The sequence below is a fragment of the Calypte anna genome, chromosome 14, assembly GCF_003957555.1.
Source record: "Calypte anna isolate BGI_N300 chromosome 14, bCalAnn1_v1.p, whole genome shotgun sequence".
NCBI classification, from domain to species: Eukaryota; Metazoa; Chordata; class Aves; order Apodiformes; family Trochilidae; genus Calypte; species Calypte anna.
This window is the reverse complement of record NC_044260.1, coordinates 10,108,987-10,125,810: the sequence shown is the minus strand read 5'-3', so window position 1 is coordinate 10,125,810 and position 16,824 is coordinate 10,108,987. Positions and strand designations below refer to the sequence as shown.

At 41.3% G+C, this 16,824-nt stretch overlaps 1 protein-coding gene across 1 annotated transcript in view; it reads right to left on the bottom strand.

The window, feature by feature from the left end:
- XYLT1 (xylosyltransferase 1) overlaps positions 1 to 16,824 on the bottom strand; it is a 155,564-nt gene that overhangs the window by 40,344 nt on the left and 98,396 nt on the right. Inside the window, exons 3-4 of the mRNA XM_030460103.1 lie at positions 8,627 to 8,799; positions 7,785 to 7,987 (exon numbers count right to left, since the gene is read on the bottom strand). Of these exons, the coding sequence (XP_030315963.1) occupies positions 7,785 to 7,987; positions 8,627 to 8,799 (376 nt within the window). The remainder of the gene's footprint in view (positions 1 to 7,784; positions 7,988 to 8,626; positions 8,800 to 16,824) is intronic.

Below are 16,824 nucleotides of genomic sequence, written 5' to 3'. Positions count from 1 at the left end.
GCAGAGTGGAATGTGTGCTACAATGAACTATTTAAGGCCTCAGCCCCTCTGATCAGCCTGAAACTACAGAAGTGCAGTCAGAAACAGTCAATGGTATTCAGCACCACCACTGATATAAGGATAGATTCAGAAATATCATATAAATGCATTGTGACTTACAGTGCTGTGCAGGATGAGCAGGAATGAACCAGTTGTAACAAGGTGCAACTGTAAAAGCCAACTTGCCACTAATTCTACCTGGGACTGCACAGCAAAATATAAGCCTTGAATTTCTGCTCCACCAGGTCAAAGCTAGCACAATATCTCAAGATCTTAAATTTTGACCTGTCAGCAATAGTCAGGACCATTAAAAACAAAAGAAAAATAACACCTTTGTAGAAAGCCACATTCTGCAGCACTGAACATGAACATAAATATTTGCTTTTGGTCTGGAGACATGAGAGCTGAGCTGTGCCTCCTCTGCAGCATTTACAGCCTGATGAAGTAGGGTTTGTTTCCTGCAGAAGAAAATGAAGGTGAAGGAACCTCTTAAGCAACTTCCATGTAACAGAATGAACTGGAAGATCTCAGCCTCATACTTCCCACCTCTGTCTGGCAACCACCCTTCTCCATCCCACACCTCCTGGAACCTGCAGACTGGAGCATCAGCACATGGCATGGGTCTTCTGGACTTCACTGAGTGAGAGCAGCAGCCAGATGGAGCAATGCTGGATGCCTCTGTACAAGCTGATACGGAATTTCCTATCAGTACTTCCCATAAATCCCAGGGAAAGTGGCAGCTGGTGGCCAGCTGGCTCTTACCTTGCACTGTGATTGTGGGGAAAAGGAGTTTCTACTGGATCAGAGTAAAGGGAAGAGGCAATTGTGACTGCACTCTTGTGCCACCACTTGCTCTGTAACCACAGTTCATTACTACTGCCATTTATTTATACAGAGCTTTTAAAGAATAACTGTTGTTCCAAAGCATCTTTAATTCTGTTAAGATTTATTTAATTCAAATCAGCCCTTCAGCTCGTTTACATGCCATAATTCTGAATCAAAACCAGGTCAAAGTGCATAATTCAATACCAAGACAAGACCAGAATTTATGTATAAATTGCTTGAAAAAAATCTTTAACATCCAATACCACTCAAATTTTACATTTTTGGCCCTATTTTGGAGGAAGAGAGTTCATTTATTCCCCTCCTCTTATTTCAATATCACCACTAAAAAAACTGAATCAGAAAAACTTTAAACCCACCCTTTAATGACCTTTTGGTTTGTAACTATTTAACAATGACTTGGGAAAGGTATAATAGCACATGTTGTTGTTTTATCTTCACTTAGAACTGCCACCAGATATTATTTTGCAGCTGTTTTATTGTAACTGGCATCCTGAAGTCTAAACAAAAAAGTGTCTTAGTAGCAATTTCCACAGATTTTTAATTTCCTGAGAGAATTCAGTGAGGCCACGAAGGGAGAGCATGTTTAAAATGCAATGCTATAATAGGAATTCTTCCCTCTTCTCTCAAAAGCCATTTTAGCTTTTGGAATTTGATAATTATTTTACTGAACTTTCTAAAAAAAAAAAAAAACCACCTCCAAAACCCAACTGAAGAGATATTAAAGACAGAGATTCTGCTCATAAAACCCAGGTAGACACTGCAAGGACTGATATTTCTGTAATTTCTCTTACCCACTGTATGATTAATGCCCAGGAGATAAAGTCACACGTGGGATTTTCCTGCTACACCCTCAAACCCCACTGGAGACAGGAATTCAATGAGCAGCTGAGTACCACATAGCTGCCACTATTTGAGCTGCTGGGGAACTTTGCTAACCATGGACATTAAGTACAAGAGCCACTCTGCATGAAGGACCCTTTATCTGATTTGGTTATCCCAGACTACAAAGACAAGTTGGAAGTGAAAACCAGGTTTCAAAAATAGCCCTGGGGCTGTGAAGGAGAAATAGCTGGGCTGGCAAGCTCCTCCATTCACCTCACTGCCTTCCTCAGCCTCAACACATCAGTTACCCTTACAAAACCAGCATTCTAGCATCTTGAAGACAAGAGACACAACTGTGTTGCCCTTTATCACAACACCTGTACTGCTGTTTTTTAGAGATGAAGCTGAATGGCATCCAGTGAAGACTCACATCTCATTCTTGTTGGAAAAGTAAAATTAAACTGCATCAAGAAAGCAAATGGCAAACAGATGAAAACCCTTTGGCTGTTTGCTGGAGAACCTCCCTGTGAGCAGCCCCAAAGCCAAGCCAGAGAAGAAGGGGACACCAGCCAGCAGCCCAGCAAGCACTGAGATGCTGCAATGCCCATCAAACTGGGAAGGTTGGCAGTTGGGGCTTTCAGCTGCCAGGCAGGGCTCCCAGAGTCTCAGACACTGGCTCAGATGCTTCAGTTCACACAGGAAGAGATGAAGGGCTGAATGTTTAGTGCTGTAATCAAGATGATAATGGGCTGCCAAGTATAAGGGTACTTTGAGTAATACTGCTATTCTAAAAATGTGCTCTGTTGATACATCTTTAATCTGCATGCACTGCAGAGATGCCTGGATAGCCAAACCAGTCCCCAGTTTGAGGTGCACTTATTTCTGTTGCTAGACTGAGGCTGCTATGAAGAACGTTTCAGAATTCCTAAATATCCAAATATCCAGTTCCTAACAGCTGCAGATATCACAGTTCCCCAAAAGCTGCTTTGTATCTTTAACTCCAGGAGGGGAGGTGGAGAAAGAGTAACCTCAGCTGCTTTGGCTGCACACAGAAAAGCTGAACCCTCCCATCACTAAACATTTGCCAGGTTGGAAAAAGAACAATGTTAAGATCAGATGTAAATAAAATTTTTAAGCCACAATAATTTCAACATTTCACCCCACCCATATGTGACCATGTGCAAAACCACTGCTTTGCCAACCACTGATAATTTAACAGTAAAACAGGGAAGTGGGACAGCAAAGCAAAAAGATAACCTTCAAAATTTATATAATTCTCAAGCAATTGTGCTGGCAAAGTGAGAAAAGTGGAGGAGAAAAGTTATTTAAGGGGATTTAAGGGATTTAAGAAGCGCATCTGAAATTCTCAGAGAATGCAGATTCAAGAAAAACACTGATAAGGGTCCTTTTTGGATAGAAAAAAAGATTCCCTCTGAAGAGTGGATTGACATCTGGCTCACCAGATAAAGATGTTCTGAGCAAACAAAACTGCAGACAATGTCAGTGACAATACTGTGATAGAAACCTCAGGCACTGGCAGCTGAACACATGCTGTACTGCAGAAGTTACCTGTGCTGTATTTCCAGCTGGCTGTACAGATACCATTTGCTGTGCTTCAGTTCAGGATAACATTCCAAAGGGCACTTCCAGAATGCTGTACTATTTACCTGCTGCCAGGTACATCATTCTGGTGGCAAGGCCTGCCATACAGAGCTGCACTGCATGTCAGGTGGAAGGTCAAATTCAGCCATGGGTAGTCAGCATATTTTGTATAGGCTTTCACATCCAGCATCAGCCTATGAATTGGCAGAAAATATCTTTGAGAGACTTTGAGCTTGGAAACCTGCACCTCAGCAGGTTTAAATTGAGGTATAAAATTGATAAAGTCAAATTGATAAGAAGTCAGAGAGAGAAAGTGGGGTCCCTCCTTTTGAGGCAATGGGTTGGGTGAGCCTATTTGCCATTACACAGCTTCCCAGATGGCTTTAGGATTTCTAAGTTCATAGCCACCAAGTCACAATCATCACCAACCACAACTGAGCTTCAGACATTCCTCACAAAGCTGAAGTGCTGCATGTAGAAGCTAAACTAAGATCTTTATTTCAGTTCTAAGAAGAGATCTTTCTGCATTTCTAATACTGCATTTCAAACCTGCATATTTCAAAAGCTGAGAAGCTTTGCAAAAGCAAGTGGACAGCTTGAGTCTGGTTTACTCACACCATGCAAACTACATTCTCTCAGTTTTCTCCCAGTCACGTGCTCCAAAAGTTGTCATTTGGTCAATTGGTAAATTTGGTAAATTTGAAAAGAGCTCATGGTAAATTTGAAAGAGTAAAAAGCACCCTTGATGCATTTTATATAAGAGTGGCAGTCATCTGTGTTTTCCAGGGGATGTATCTAAGCGAGTGAGTGAAACAAATTGTTTTCCCAGGTACTTCTGGCACCTGAAAAACAGTTCCAGACCTAAACCTCTACTGAATGTGTTGTGCTTGACCACATCTTCACCACACAGGCTGCTTTTATGAAAAATGTGGCTCTCCAGCCGTTAGCCTGAAACAGAACCAAAGAGGAAAGTATTTTCACTGGGTTTCTTTAATGTCACCATGTTACACCTTACTGCTGATAATTGAAAATGTAGTCAGATCTGCACTCCTAGATCCATCAATAAGCCACTCTATTTTCTTACTCTTCAGAAGCACTCCCCAAGCTTCTGCTAATCATTTTGCTTGACCTTCATTAAAGACCAAGCATTAGCCAGTGATTAGATCTGGTGATCCCTGTGGTGACTGAGGCTCAGTGATTTACTATAAATTATAAATAGTTCAAATGTTTCATTATGCTTACTCTTTCTACAAGCTTTGCAGCCAGGTAAGCACCAACATGACATTCACTGCTAAATGGTCTCATTAAACTTCTTAATTTAAGTGGTGAAACACTTCAGCTGCCACACTATCCATGGACTCCTGCAATGCACATGAAACATTCAGCATTAGTAGATGCTCTACCAGAGTTCACCTTGTTGGGAGTGAAATTTCAGTCCCTGAACACAAGGTTGACAACCTGATGCTGTTTATCAAAGACAATAAATAATGCAGATAGATGCCCATGTAAACTAAGAGGTTAAAGACAACAGTAGCTTTCCATTGAGTTTTGAAAGTGAATCTCAAAAGAAAAGACTTTTTAAAATCATGAAAAAAATGTCACTAAAATTGAAAAAAAAAAGTTTAAAAAAAGGAAGGGAGGCTCTCTCGTTTCTCTGGCAATGTAACGACTGTTAGAGATGATTACTTGAGAACCTTGGGGCATGTGTCCTATTTTATTCACAACCTCAGAGCAAAAGGAGGGGCAGTCACACAACACTCAGCCTCCTAGACACCTCAGAGTCACTTCTGGAGTTTGCCTTTGGCTTTTCCATCCACTGCCTTCCTGCTGAGAATGTTGAAACCGAGGTGAATGGGGTTAGGGTTGGATAATGCACCACATCATTTCACTTAGGCCAATAAATAGCACACTGATTCCACATGGATTAGGGCTGTCTTTGCACTAGGTGTAGGACCTACAGGCTCAACTACACAAGCTTAATATTAAAGGCATGAGAAAGAATAATAGGTGTATATGAGTTTTCCTGACTTCCATATGTTCTATTTTACACATTTTTAATTGTTTCCCTCCCAAAATGAATGCTTCTAATTTCTCCCCTGCCTTTCTATGGTGTGATTCTTGACATCTGCTTCTAGACATTTCTTCTCAAGGATGAAAGGCTCCTGTAGCCTGTCAACACACCAGACTACTCCCTGGACAGATTTAGGCTTCATCATATAGTATTAACCCCCCCATACTGAATGTGGTTTTCTGGCTTATAAGGCTGGATTAGCTTTTATTATCAGAAGAGAAGTAGTAAAGGTTTGAGTGTCACAGATGGAATGGCAGATGGGAAGCAAAAGTTTCATATGAAGCAGGTCTGGATAAAAACTATTAATCCACAAAATTCATATGTTTGTATGCAGGGAAGCCTAGCAAAAACCACTGCAATATGACTAACCAGTGAAAGAAGTGTAAACTGCCCCTAGCCCATTATCTGACAAATCATAGCACAAAGTCTGAAAGGAAGAAAAAACCCTCAAACACTATTTACTGTTTCCTGGAAAAACAAAAAGCTCTCTGTGGAGTATGCAGAGAGGTAATGCCTTCCTAAACATTATAAATAATATTAATTTATGTCAACTTCACTATGAAAATGAAATGGACTCCTACATATACTTGATGACATTTTCTAGGGTTTATAAGCTGTAATATTCCATATTAAAAAAAATATCAGTACCTATAAGTCACTATCATTGAAGTTGCAGCACTGAAAAAGGCTTTTTACATTTTGTTGAAGTGCCTGGTGTGGAGAGGAAGCACATTTCCATCAGTTCTGGTAATAGGATACTTGGACAGAAAGGGAAGTGAGCACTTCAGATGCCTGCCCAGCTGCCAAGGGCCAACCATGCAGCTCTGAAAGTGGCTGCAGGAGGAGCCTGACCTTCAGGAGCTTCATAAGAGATGAGTGCCTGGAATTCTTCCAGATGAATGGCACTTGTTTAGAGTTTGAATGACTGCAAGATACCACAGCATTATTACAAAGAACCCATTAACACCAAACTGACTACAGTCTAGTCAACAAATCCTGTGATTGTTTATGGCCATGTCTACAAGTGACTGATCCCACTTGGCCTTGTGGTTTAACTTGCTCCACAGGGAACTAAAAGCAGTTGAGATCACCACAGGTCATGGCCTCAGCATTACATGATGTTTATACTCAACACCACAGAATAACTGGATACATTTGCTCAAAGTACTCTATAATTACACTAGATCTTCAGGAATTACTCTCCTACAATGTATCTTACTTGCATTTGAAGGACTATCACCCACCTCTCCCTTTATGGTCTTGGGTTAGTCTACTTTTTATCATCAGTGCAGCATTCTTCAGCAGTCACAACTCAGAAGATATGCAGACACCTACACCCTTCCCCTTGCACACAGAGATATGACAAAATTGTTAGGTGTCTTCCTGTTGGACACCAAAAGTATAAATCAGATGCAAGACAAAATATTTTCATTTCTTAATTAAAATACCCATATTCCAATCCCAATGCAATCTCTGTGATGCTTTCCCTTGATTTTTCTCAACCCCCAAATGTGTTGCATTTCACTGACAATGATTGGAAATGGGCACCACCACCAAAAGCCTATTGCCAGTTGTCACAAAATCCTTCCTAAGCCTCATGCTCATGGTTTTTTCATTTTTCACTTCAGTGGGGATTCCTGAGTAGCAGCTTCAGGAAGGGACTCATGCTTTGAGAGACCTCGCAGAAATGTAATCAGCAAAAGGCAATGAAATAATTTGTTGCTTTTCAATGAGTATTAAAAGCATGTTATGTCATCACTCATCAGAAAATCACCCAAGAAAGTTACTTCCCCTTTCACCAATTCATTTCAAATGGAAGGAAAGAAAAGTCCCAAGAAGAATTTCCTCTTTCCCTTTTTTGATAATTCTAAAACCAACCACTTAAGGGACACTTGGTTTTTTGGGAGGTCTCTTCTCTTCTCTCCTCTCTTACAGGCTATCAACTTTTGTTCAGTGCAGTAAACCTTACAGAATGAGGAGGTAAGGCATGGATTATGTAAATCCAGAAATTTAACTTAGAATCATGAGCCTTGCCATGTGGCAGTGTGTGAAGTTCTTTGCTTGACGCCATCTGAATAAAGATATTCAGGCAATAGTTGGCACTGAAGATATAATTGACTCCTAGCAGCTTATTTGTCACTTCTGCCACCATTATCCTCTGCAGAAAAAGTACTGAAAAAAGGAAGAAGAGGATATTACCTTTGCTGAATCTATATTCATACCTGCAACACTTTCTGAGACATTCAATCAAACTGTTTATCAGAGCCCTGGTAGGGAAGAATCTCTCCACACCTGGAGTTCCTTGCTGAGCTCCAGTACTTCCAGGACTTGCCATTCCTTATATCCTTCAATATCTGTTTCATTTAGGAACAGAACACACATATTCTTAAAATACTCATTGTACCTGATTGGGTAGTCAGCAGCACTGAGGTTGATGAAGAAATCCCATGGCCAGTCATTCATCTCCATTAAGTCCCTCATGGTCTGCAGGTAGGTGGACAAAAGGCTTGCTCCTCCCCAGATAGTTGCCATTCTCCAAGAAGTGACTCTCACGTTTGGGTACTGGTTGGCAAACTGGAGCACTTGTCGGTGTAAGTAATTGGATCTCTTTACAGGAGAAAAAAGTAATATATTCAAGTTACTCTGTCCAAAATTGCCCCTCCTTGTATTCACTAACAACCAACTCTACTTCTTGCCTCACTGAGCACTGCTGTTGCTTTGCCCTCACTAACTTTGCTGCACAACTTTCTTTTGCTGAGTGCTAAGTTGGAAATGTACAGGTATCCTCGTATAATTCTTTTTATTACAGCTACAGTAATCCCTAATCAGTGTAACTTGCTCTTACATATAATTTCTCATCAGTAGATACTGAAGGGCTCCCATGAAGGAGGTCACTGTTACTACCTCCCTTTTACAGTGTGAAGCAAAATAATTTGCCCATAGCACCTTGGGTCAGCTCTCTATCCAGTGGGCCTGCACTGTCAGTTCACATCATCAATTACTGTTAACTAAATGTACAACAGACAGACACAGACACCTGTAGACACATGGAGAGAAATGAAGGCTGTCACACTGAGAAGAAGGAAAAAAAAAAAAAAAAAAGAGAGGCTCCAAACATATAACAGATGGAGAGACAAAAAGTGACACGCACTCTACGCAGCAGAGGTAAAAAGATGAAGATGATGACAACGATGGGTAGGACTGACAGATGGTGAGACAGGCAATTTATAACCAGTGATATATTACCTTGTCAACATGAATGTAATAAAAATGGTCTTTATGGTAAATAGCCTTAAACATGCGTTGGAGCTGCCGAGAGGCTCTGCCATGAACAACCAAGACAAATGCGATCCTGACTGGGTTGGCTGGCATGTATTCTATGGAGTCCTCATCCCACTGCACATTGTTGTTGGCTTTTCCTGTTTGAAAACAAAACACAGGACATCTCTGAGTGTATCCACAAGGCAGGGGTGCAGAGAGCAGTACACATTTCACCTCAGTTCTTTCTTGAAAAAGAGTTTCTAAGGAGAAGAGGGAACTCATGAGGGGTGGCAGCCTGCATGCCATCAGAATCCTACCCCTCTCCTCCATCCCTGTACAGGGTCTTCACCCCACAGGCAACAGCCATGCCAGCCTTCCCCACAGACTCTGCCTTCCTGCCTCAACCTGGAGGAGGCTGGATGAACATGGGTAAGTACCTACACGTGTTTATGAGTTGGCCCAAGCTCTATCTGGGTATGAACATTTTCATTTTCAAAGGAATCAGCTTAAAGCTCTGTTCAAAATATTCAAAAAACGCTGAGGTCAACTTCCTCCTGCTCCCCTAGAAATTAATCCCCCCATTTATCAAAAGATCAGTACAGCTCTGCTGAGAAGCTGCTGAAACTCTGCTGCTTGACAGCTGCTCAGGATTATCTCAATTGATAGCATTTATTTGGAACAGCAGATGAATCTTGCAACATTTAAATGGGAACCTACCTACCTTTACTTCTTCATATGGGACAGGGGCTTTGACAATTCTGTTTAAAGCATGTGTTCAATTGAACAGAGAAATGGCCACACATGAGCTGAGCCAGCTAGAAGCATCAGCTGCATCATGTACAAGGCCATGAACATGGCTCCTTTCAGCCATACACAACACTTCGGCCAAATAAGAGACTTCCAACTCAATGCACACCTCTGTTCTCAAGAAATAACAAGCTCAGAAAAACCTCCCCAAGTTAACAACCACAAGTGGGACAGGACCAATAAACTGATGCCATTTAGCAGAGTTCCAGGTGTCTAGGGCAGAAAAAGAAATGTAGAATTTTGCTCTGTGACTAAATGCCTCTAACAAACTTACTGAAAGTTACCCCTCAACGAATGACAGGGCAGACATCACCATATGTGAGAAGGAAAACCCATGTCTATTCTTGCAGGTAACAGAAGAATCTCAGCTCTAGTGCATTTTCAACCTTCTAGACACCAGAGTAATCAATACTCATAATTAAGAGTTTAATCTTCAACTACTGCAGTATTACTAAATGCCAGAATAACAGAGCCCAATCACTTTCATATTTGTTGTGGTGCTGCACTATGCTCAGCCATCCACCAATCTAACTCAAAGCCAACCTGCTAATCTTTCACTCCTATGGCTTCTTAATTACAACATCAGACTTCTCTAGCAGCACACAGCAATCTTTTAGAGAACTTTGTGAGCCTGTAAATCAACCCAGCAGCTTTTGCTCTCAGCTTGGTATTGTCCTGCCTGTTGAGCAGAAGACCTCTGCACAGATACCTGGGTGCTGCTGACTTTATCTCAGCACAGCTCTGTGTGTCTGTGTGTACTCTGCCTTGATAGCATGAATCAATGGATAGAGGACACCACAAGAGTTATTGCTGTGTAGTTCAGCACATTATTTACTGCCATTACATCCATAAATGCAATCAGGGGCCCTGTGGTTATAGCAGTAGTGGCCATAATCACTCTGAAGAGGCAGAGCTCTGCAAGCTCTACTTAAACTCACAGGAGCAGCCCCATTCCCTTCAGCAGGACCATTTCTGCAGGCAGCTGAGTGGTTGATGCTGAACGCAGATTTCTGCCATAAACTCCTTCTTTTCAATTGCTCACAACTTAGAACAACACAGCAGGATGAAAATTTCAAGGCTTGGCTTTTGTCTGAAAATGTTTTTCATTTTTGGTTTGAGCAAGACCAGTTTTCCTTTGTTCAAATTACCAAAAGGCTAAGAAAATACATTCCTTCATTTAGAAAACCCAATTTTGGTAACAAACCTAGTAACCAAGTAGGTGGAATTACATAAAAAGAATGAAAAACTTCACTAAACAATTTACCAGTAAGCCATCAGGATCTGACAAGAAGTCTTTGTCTTAGGGCTTAATAATAGCAACATTTATCTGGACTTATCTAGAACTCTTGCTGGAGTTAAGGCCCAATGATCCATTACAGCAAGTGCCTCCTTTGCCACCAGGCTCAAGAGGGGATGTTCTGTCTTCCTGCAGTACCCTCAAGACAAGGTAACTCCTGAAGCACAGCACGTGTTAATCATCCTTAAATGAAAAAGAAATTTTTCCTATGCCAGAAAGCTAGAAAACTATCTTCAGCAAGATTAACTCCAACTCTGGAATGCCAATTTTCATCTCCCATATAAGGAATAATTCATTTGTTTCCATGGTGGGCTTTATGGACATCTTTACTGAAGGAAAAGATTTTTTCTGAGCATTGTTTATATATATATATGTTTATACATATTTAGCTATTATTCCTATTTTCATGTAAAAGGCCCACTGGTCCAGTAGAAGTGTAGAAGACCCCCCTGACAAATAATGGTATTCACCAAAAACTGGGCTGAGCAGCACGTGCAATTTTGGTGAATATGTATCCTGAGAAGCAAGCAGCCAGCCAAAGCTCTGTGTGTCCCAGCCATGTCCCATTTGCTGCCAGGCCATCACTTGCTTTTCTGTGCCTCTAAGGAGTGACATGAGCTGATTACATTCAGCATCCTCGGGCACCTGCAACTTTGCCTGCTGGCTGAGCACATCCACTGCCCAGGTCAAAGAAGTGCTGGCTTTCAACCCCACCAAAACAAACCAAGTTCCTGATGAAGACATTTACCATGACTGCTCCTGTGTGTGGTTTCTTACAGTGGTTTTCAACTTGCTCGGCAAAGTAGGAGAGGTCAGATCTGCTGACAAGATCTTCTGTGCAACTGCCCCGTGGGGCACAAGGATTTGAGAGGGGTGGTTATTGTTTAGGAAAGGAAACGTGGCTGGTTATGTTCTGTAGATTTCCTCAGAACTGCTGTTACCCACACTTTTCATCTGTGAGTCAGCACTGAGCACTTTGGCTAAAGTTTCAGAAATCATACTGCTATTGAGAAGTGGAGATCTTTTTGCAGTAATGTTCTTTCTCAACAACCTTGCTCTAGTACTTTTCAATCTCAGACTTTATCATGAATTGTGGAAGCAATTTATGATCCTATGTAAGTTCATGTGATCAAGTAATCCATAAGCAAAAATCAATGGAAGATAGGTGGGAAACAGCGAGACAATTTACAAGCACTCAATGTTCATTTAACACCAAAGAGACAGATTTCAGTAACATTCTTGCCATGCTGAGCAGAAGCCCTGGCTTGGAACAAAGGGGCTGCTGAGGTGGGCATTTTCCAGCTGCAATAATCACTTCAGAGGGTGACAGTATAAACTTAGGGCAGTCAGAGAAGAGCTATTGACTTAGATGGTCAATTCTCTTCAGGAGAACACTGGAAATTTCTCTACAGTGACTCTGCAAACTGGTAAGCAGATTTGATATAAAAAGGGAAACCCATTGTCATTACAGATTTGAGTTCTGCTACAGTTCCTCTGATGGAGAGATTTCTATCTTGTCTGTGAGCAGAAAAATAAAGTGCATAAAAGAAGGAAGACAGGATGATAGACAACAGTTCTAGAACTGATTCATATTCACAGTTGGATCATCAGAAGATGAACTGTTTCTATCTTTTCCCAAAGGAAAAAAAAAAAAAAAGGTAATTCTCTGGTTTGGGATTTGATTGTTCTGAGCCAGCTTTGTCATCCTTCTGTAAGTGCTATGAAACATTTGTGCTGCATGCACCACTTCCAAGACTCACTCAAGAACCCACTGGGACAGGTATTGTCCATCCAGCAAATCCAGAAAGACACCCTGCACCACAAAACTTTGTGAATGTTTTTTACCTGATTTGAAGGATTCATGGTAAAAGAAGAAACAGAAGAATCTAGAGAACAAAGACAAATACTTTCTCTCACAAAACCTGTGAAAGCACTTGGGTTAACACCAGACAGCTCAGCGCAGAAGTTCCGGTGATGTCTCCCCACGCACACGTGTGTGCTGCAATAGCACGTTGGGTTTCACACAGAACCAGGGAGCATTTGGTCTGAAGCAGCCTGACGTATTTCAACTTCATTCTGTCTTGCAGTCAGGCTCAAGTAGTTACTGAAACTGCTTTTATGATTTGCAAATGACCCCCTCATTATCAGATACTGCCATACCCCACTTGCAACACACACTAAACTTAATTTACTACGATACTCATCTACAGGCCAATAATCTCAGTAACAAGCTTGCTTCTCTAACTATTCTAATTATGAAAATTGTAGCATTCCTGGGAGACAAATCTCAATTATTTGTAGTTTTGCTGGAGTGTGTTAGCCAAGCATTTTCTCCCTTTCCCACTGACTCTCATGAATAAATAAATAACACTCAAAAGAAGCAGTAAATTAATTAATGTTGAATTAGAATTTCCTAATATTTATCATATCAATTAACAGCCAATTAGCACATCATTATCAGCATTATTAGCATGAATATAAATTGCCTTCTAGGTGAACATTAGGTTATTTTTACCACATTTGGTTGCATTACTGGACTTTAAAGATAATATAAAGCAGATCCAACAGCAGACAAAAATATTCCTTGCAAAGACTATTCCATCCTATTACACCTTACACATTTCAATTTAACATTTGGGAGGCAACACACTTGGAAACCACAAAAAAACAGAGAAAAATGGCTATTCACAGGTACCTGTGCCATTAGAGGTCTAAGAAAATGCTCTAATGAAAGAGCTTTTCCCAGCTTGGCTCTCAGGACTAACCAGCAGCCCATTCACAGTGGGACCCCCCCCCCAGCTCAGAGTCAAAACCCGTGGAAACCAAGCAGCCCACCAAGTAATTCCTGAGTGTGCCAGTTGTGTGCCAATACCCTCAAGACAAAAGGAAAAAATCCAGTCCTGTTTTTTATGGTTAATACATAAGGTGTGAGGGTTTTCTCAATGTGTGGAGCCACCCTCCTCCTCTTCCAGCAAGGTCACTGCAGGGTGACACTTCAGCCAGCCAGGTCTTGAGGCCCAAGAGCTGACTCCCACCCAGCAGAGTGAATGGTGTCAGGGAAACCTTGAGGTGGTAGAGGTTACAAAAAGAAGAAAGTAGTGGAAGGGGTGAGACATATGTTTAGATATCTTACCCACCACTAACTGTTGCTAAGGATGCTCCTTTCAACAGTACAAAACTGATGAGAACAGGAATTTGTCAGATGAGATAAGTCACCCCCACAACTCCAAAGAAACTGATGACACAAACCCAAACTGAAAACCTCAACCACTGTTTGCATTTTCTGGGCAGAATTAAAGCTGTGCCAGCAACACTCTGGCTTCTCCAAAACCAGCCCTGCAGCACTGAAAGGTACCTGGTTCCTCTGGGCAGCTTGTCAGGTGCTGCATGCTGCAGGGTACCAGCACATCCTCCTCATCCTTCTGGTGATCCAGCTACCTGCACTCTCCTGCACCTCTAATCGCTCAGAGCAGCGAGATTCACACTGCATAAGTGCACCAACATGATTTAGGTGCCTAATTTAACACATCAGCCTTTCTAAAAAGCCCAAGAAAACAGAATGACTCTCCAGAGGCTGTGCAGGTGACAGCAGTGGAGTCAGAATTGTCCAGAATGGCAACAAGTCTCTTTACAAGGCTCCTTTCTGCTGCTGATTCAGGTTTCTCTCAGGCCATAGTGTCAGACTGTATGTACAGGAGTCTCCCCTGGTACAGTACAGCTCCTCATTGGGTCCTGCTGTTTGCCCTAGGGGCAGCTAAGCCAGACAGTTTAATTTGGGTGGCCTGAATGACACACCAGAGAATGCCAGCCCTCTCATTTGGGTTACATCCCAACTTGGACACCAATGACAGGCTCACTGCCAAAACCAATTCTGGGCTTCGGAGTCAGCTCTTCTCTACACTGATGCACTTTGCTCCCATCCCTGCCAGAGAAACCTTTAGATTTCTTGTGCATGAGAAGAAGAAAACAGGAAATGTTCTCATTTCATTCAGACTTTCTCTTCTGCCTCAAATCATCAGCAAGTTTAATCCTTCAAAGAACAGAAACTTGAAAGCCCACCAGTTACTACAAAGCAGCCAAGGCATACATTAAACAAGACAGCAACAATCTCAACAGAACAAATCCCAAGCATAACAGCAACAGAGCTCTGTAAAGCCTCATGCCTCAAATTAGCATCTGAGGCAGCCTTTGCTGCCCCAGTGCTGTTTCTGTGCTCTGCTGGCACATCAGTAACCTTTACTCCATCTCTTCCTGTTGTGCTCACAGCACAAATAATCAATAAGGAGTAAAACATAAGCAATTACATAGTTAAAATAAGTCTCTACTTCACACACCCTCCCAGGAGGTATTTTCTGTACTGCTGAGACTAATAAGAATGAACAGGTAGATAAAAGCATGTTTGTTACCTGTCTGATCAATGTCTTCCTATTCTGTTTTACTGTGCTGTCATCTTTTAAGTCCTTTGCAAAGTCTCTTTTCTCTTAGATATTCTGAAGTTACGAACAGTTAATCACTATTAACAGTTGATGTAAGGTCAGGATCAAGTTAATTTATACCATATGAGGCTCTGGTCTGCTAAATCAAAATTATTCCTTCCTTTGAGTTTCCCATTACATCTGTATCCCATTTTTAAAATGCAGAATTAGAGAGACAAAGTCTGCCTTTGTTCTGTGCTCAAGACAATTATGAACATAATGTTGGAAACAGACCAAAAAAGTCAAGACTTTCACAGCTACTTGACATAGCTAGTTTGAAAAGGTCCAGTTAAGTAGCAAGGCTAAAGACTAACTAGCAAAAGCCAAACCCACATACCTGTGCCTTGTGTCCATGTCTTGTAAAATGTAAAAGTTTAGTCTAATTTAGCTGACACGAGCTGCACAACAAGTGAAATTAATATGAATTTTACAGTAGAGTCAAAAGAGAGACAAAGATAAATAGCACATCTGTGCAGATTCACTCCAAAGGTGCCAGGGTTTGCTTCCTTTGCATCATCCCTTTGAGTCAAGCTTTATGGATTTCAAAAGCTGCAGGGCTGGGACACAGCTGAGTGCTTCTAAGAATCTCACAGTGTGGCAATAAAGGATGTGGGCAATGTCAGATGGATGTACGTGTATGTACCATAAATATGCCCTGGGTGTGTACACACACACTGTATATACTGAAAGGTTAGTTAGGAAATAATTGGAATTGAAATATTTAAATGAAAAAAACCACACCTGAAAATCCAGCCTTCCACAGAAACAAATTTGGTTTCTGCATTCAGAGTGTACACTTTTCAGCATCTGTGCACTTATGCACAACTACTGTCAGGTATCCTTTATATCAAAGATTTCCCCCAAATGACCCAAAGTAAATCTCCCAAGCAAGAGAGCAGCAGAATTGTGGCCATCCCATTCCTGCAGGCTTTCCCCTAAAGCACCTGGGATTTTTTCTCTCTGGTCAGCAAAGCCAGCATTAGCAGATTCACTTCCAGCTCTCCAGATGCCAAGGCTCAGCTCAAGTACTCCTAGCAAGACCTGGACATTTCCAGCCTCCCTACATGAAGCTCCTTAGCTTGTCACCCAAGGCTCTTCAGGTGAAAATGTCCTTTAGATAAGGCTAAATGGGAACCATAAGACAGGAATTAGAGCATTAAATACTGCTCTGAGATCTGTGCTTTCCCTTAATATTGGCAATAACCCATATGATAATTTTTTCTTTTCTCTCTATTATGTGCATTAAGTGAGCTAACTGTGTAATTCACATTTCTAAAGAAATATATGACCTTACATTGTCTACCTAATACTCCCTTTATAAAGTACTTCTCATTTGTCCATCTGAATAATAACACATGAATTATTTTTATCACTGATCATTTCTTGTACTTTAGAAACTTGCTACCATGTGTACTACTTAAAGGATGAGTGTGAATAATATTACTCAGCACAGGAGAAAAAGAGAACCAATCTTTTCTTGGTATATTACTTGTCAGGGAGAGGAATGCAACATAATTATATTGTGACATTTCCAACTGCAAATAGATTTTGCTGTAAGCAATTAACACTGGTTCCTTTGGCAGACTTCAAAAGATTACTCATAT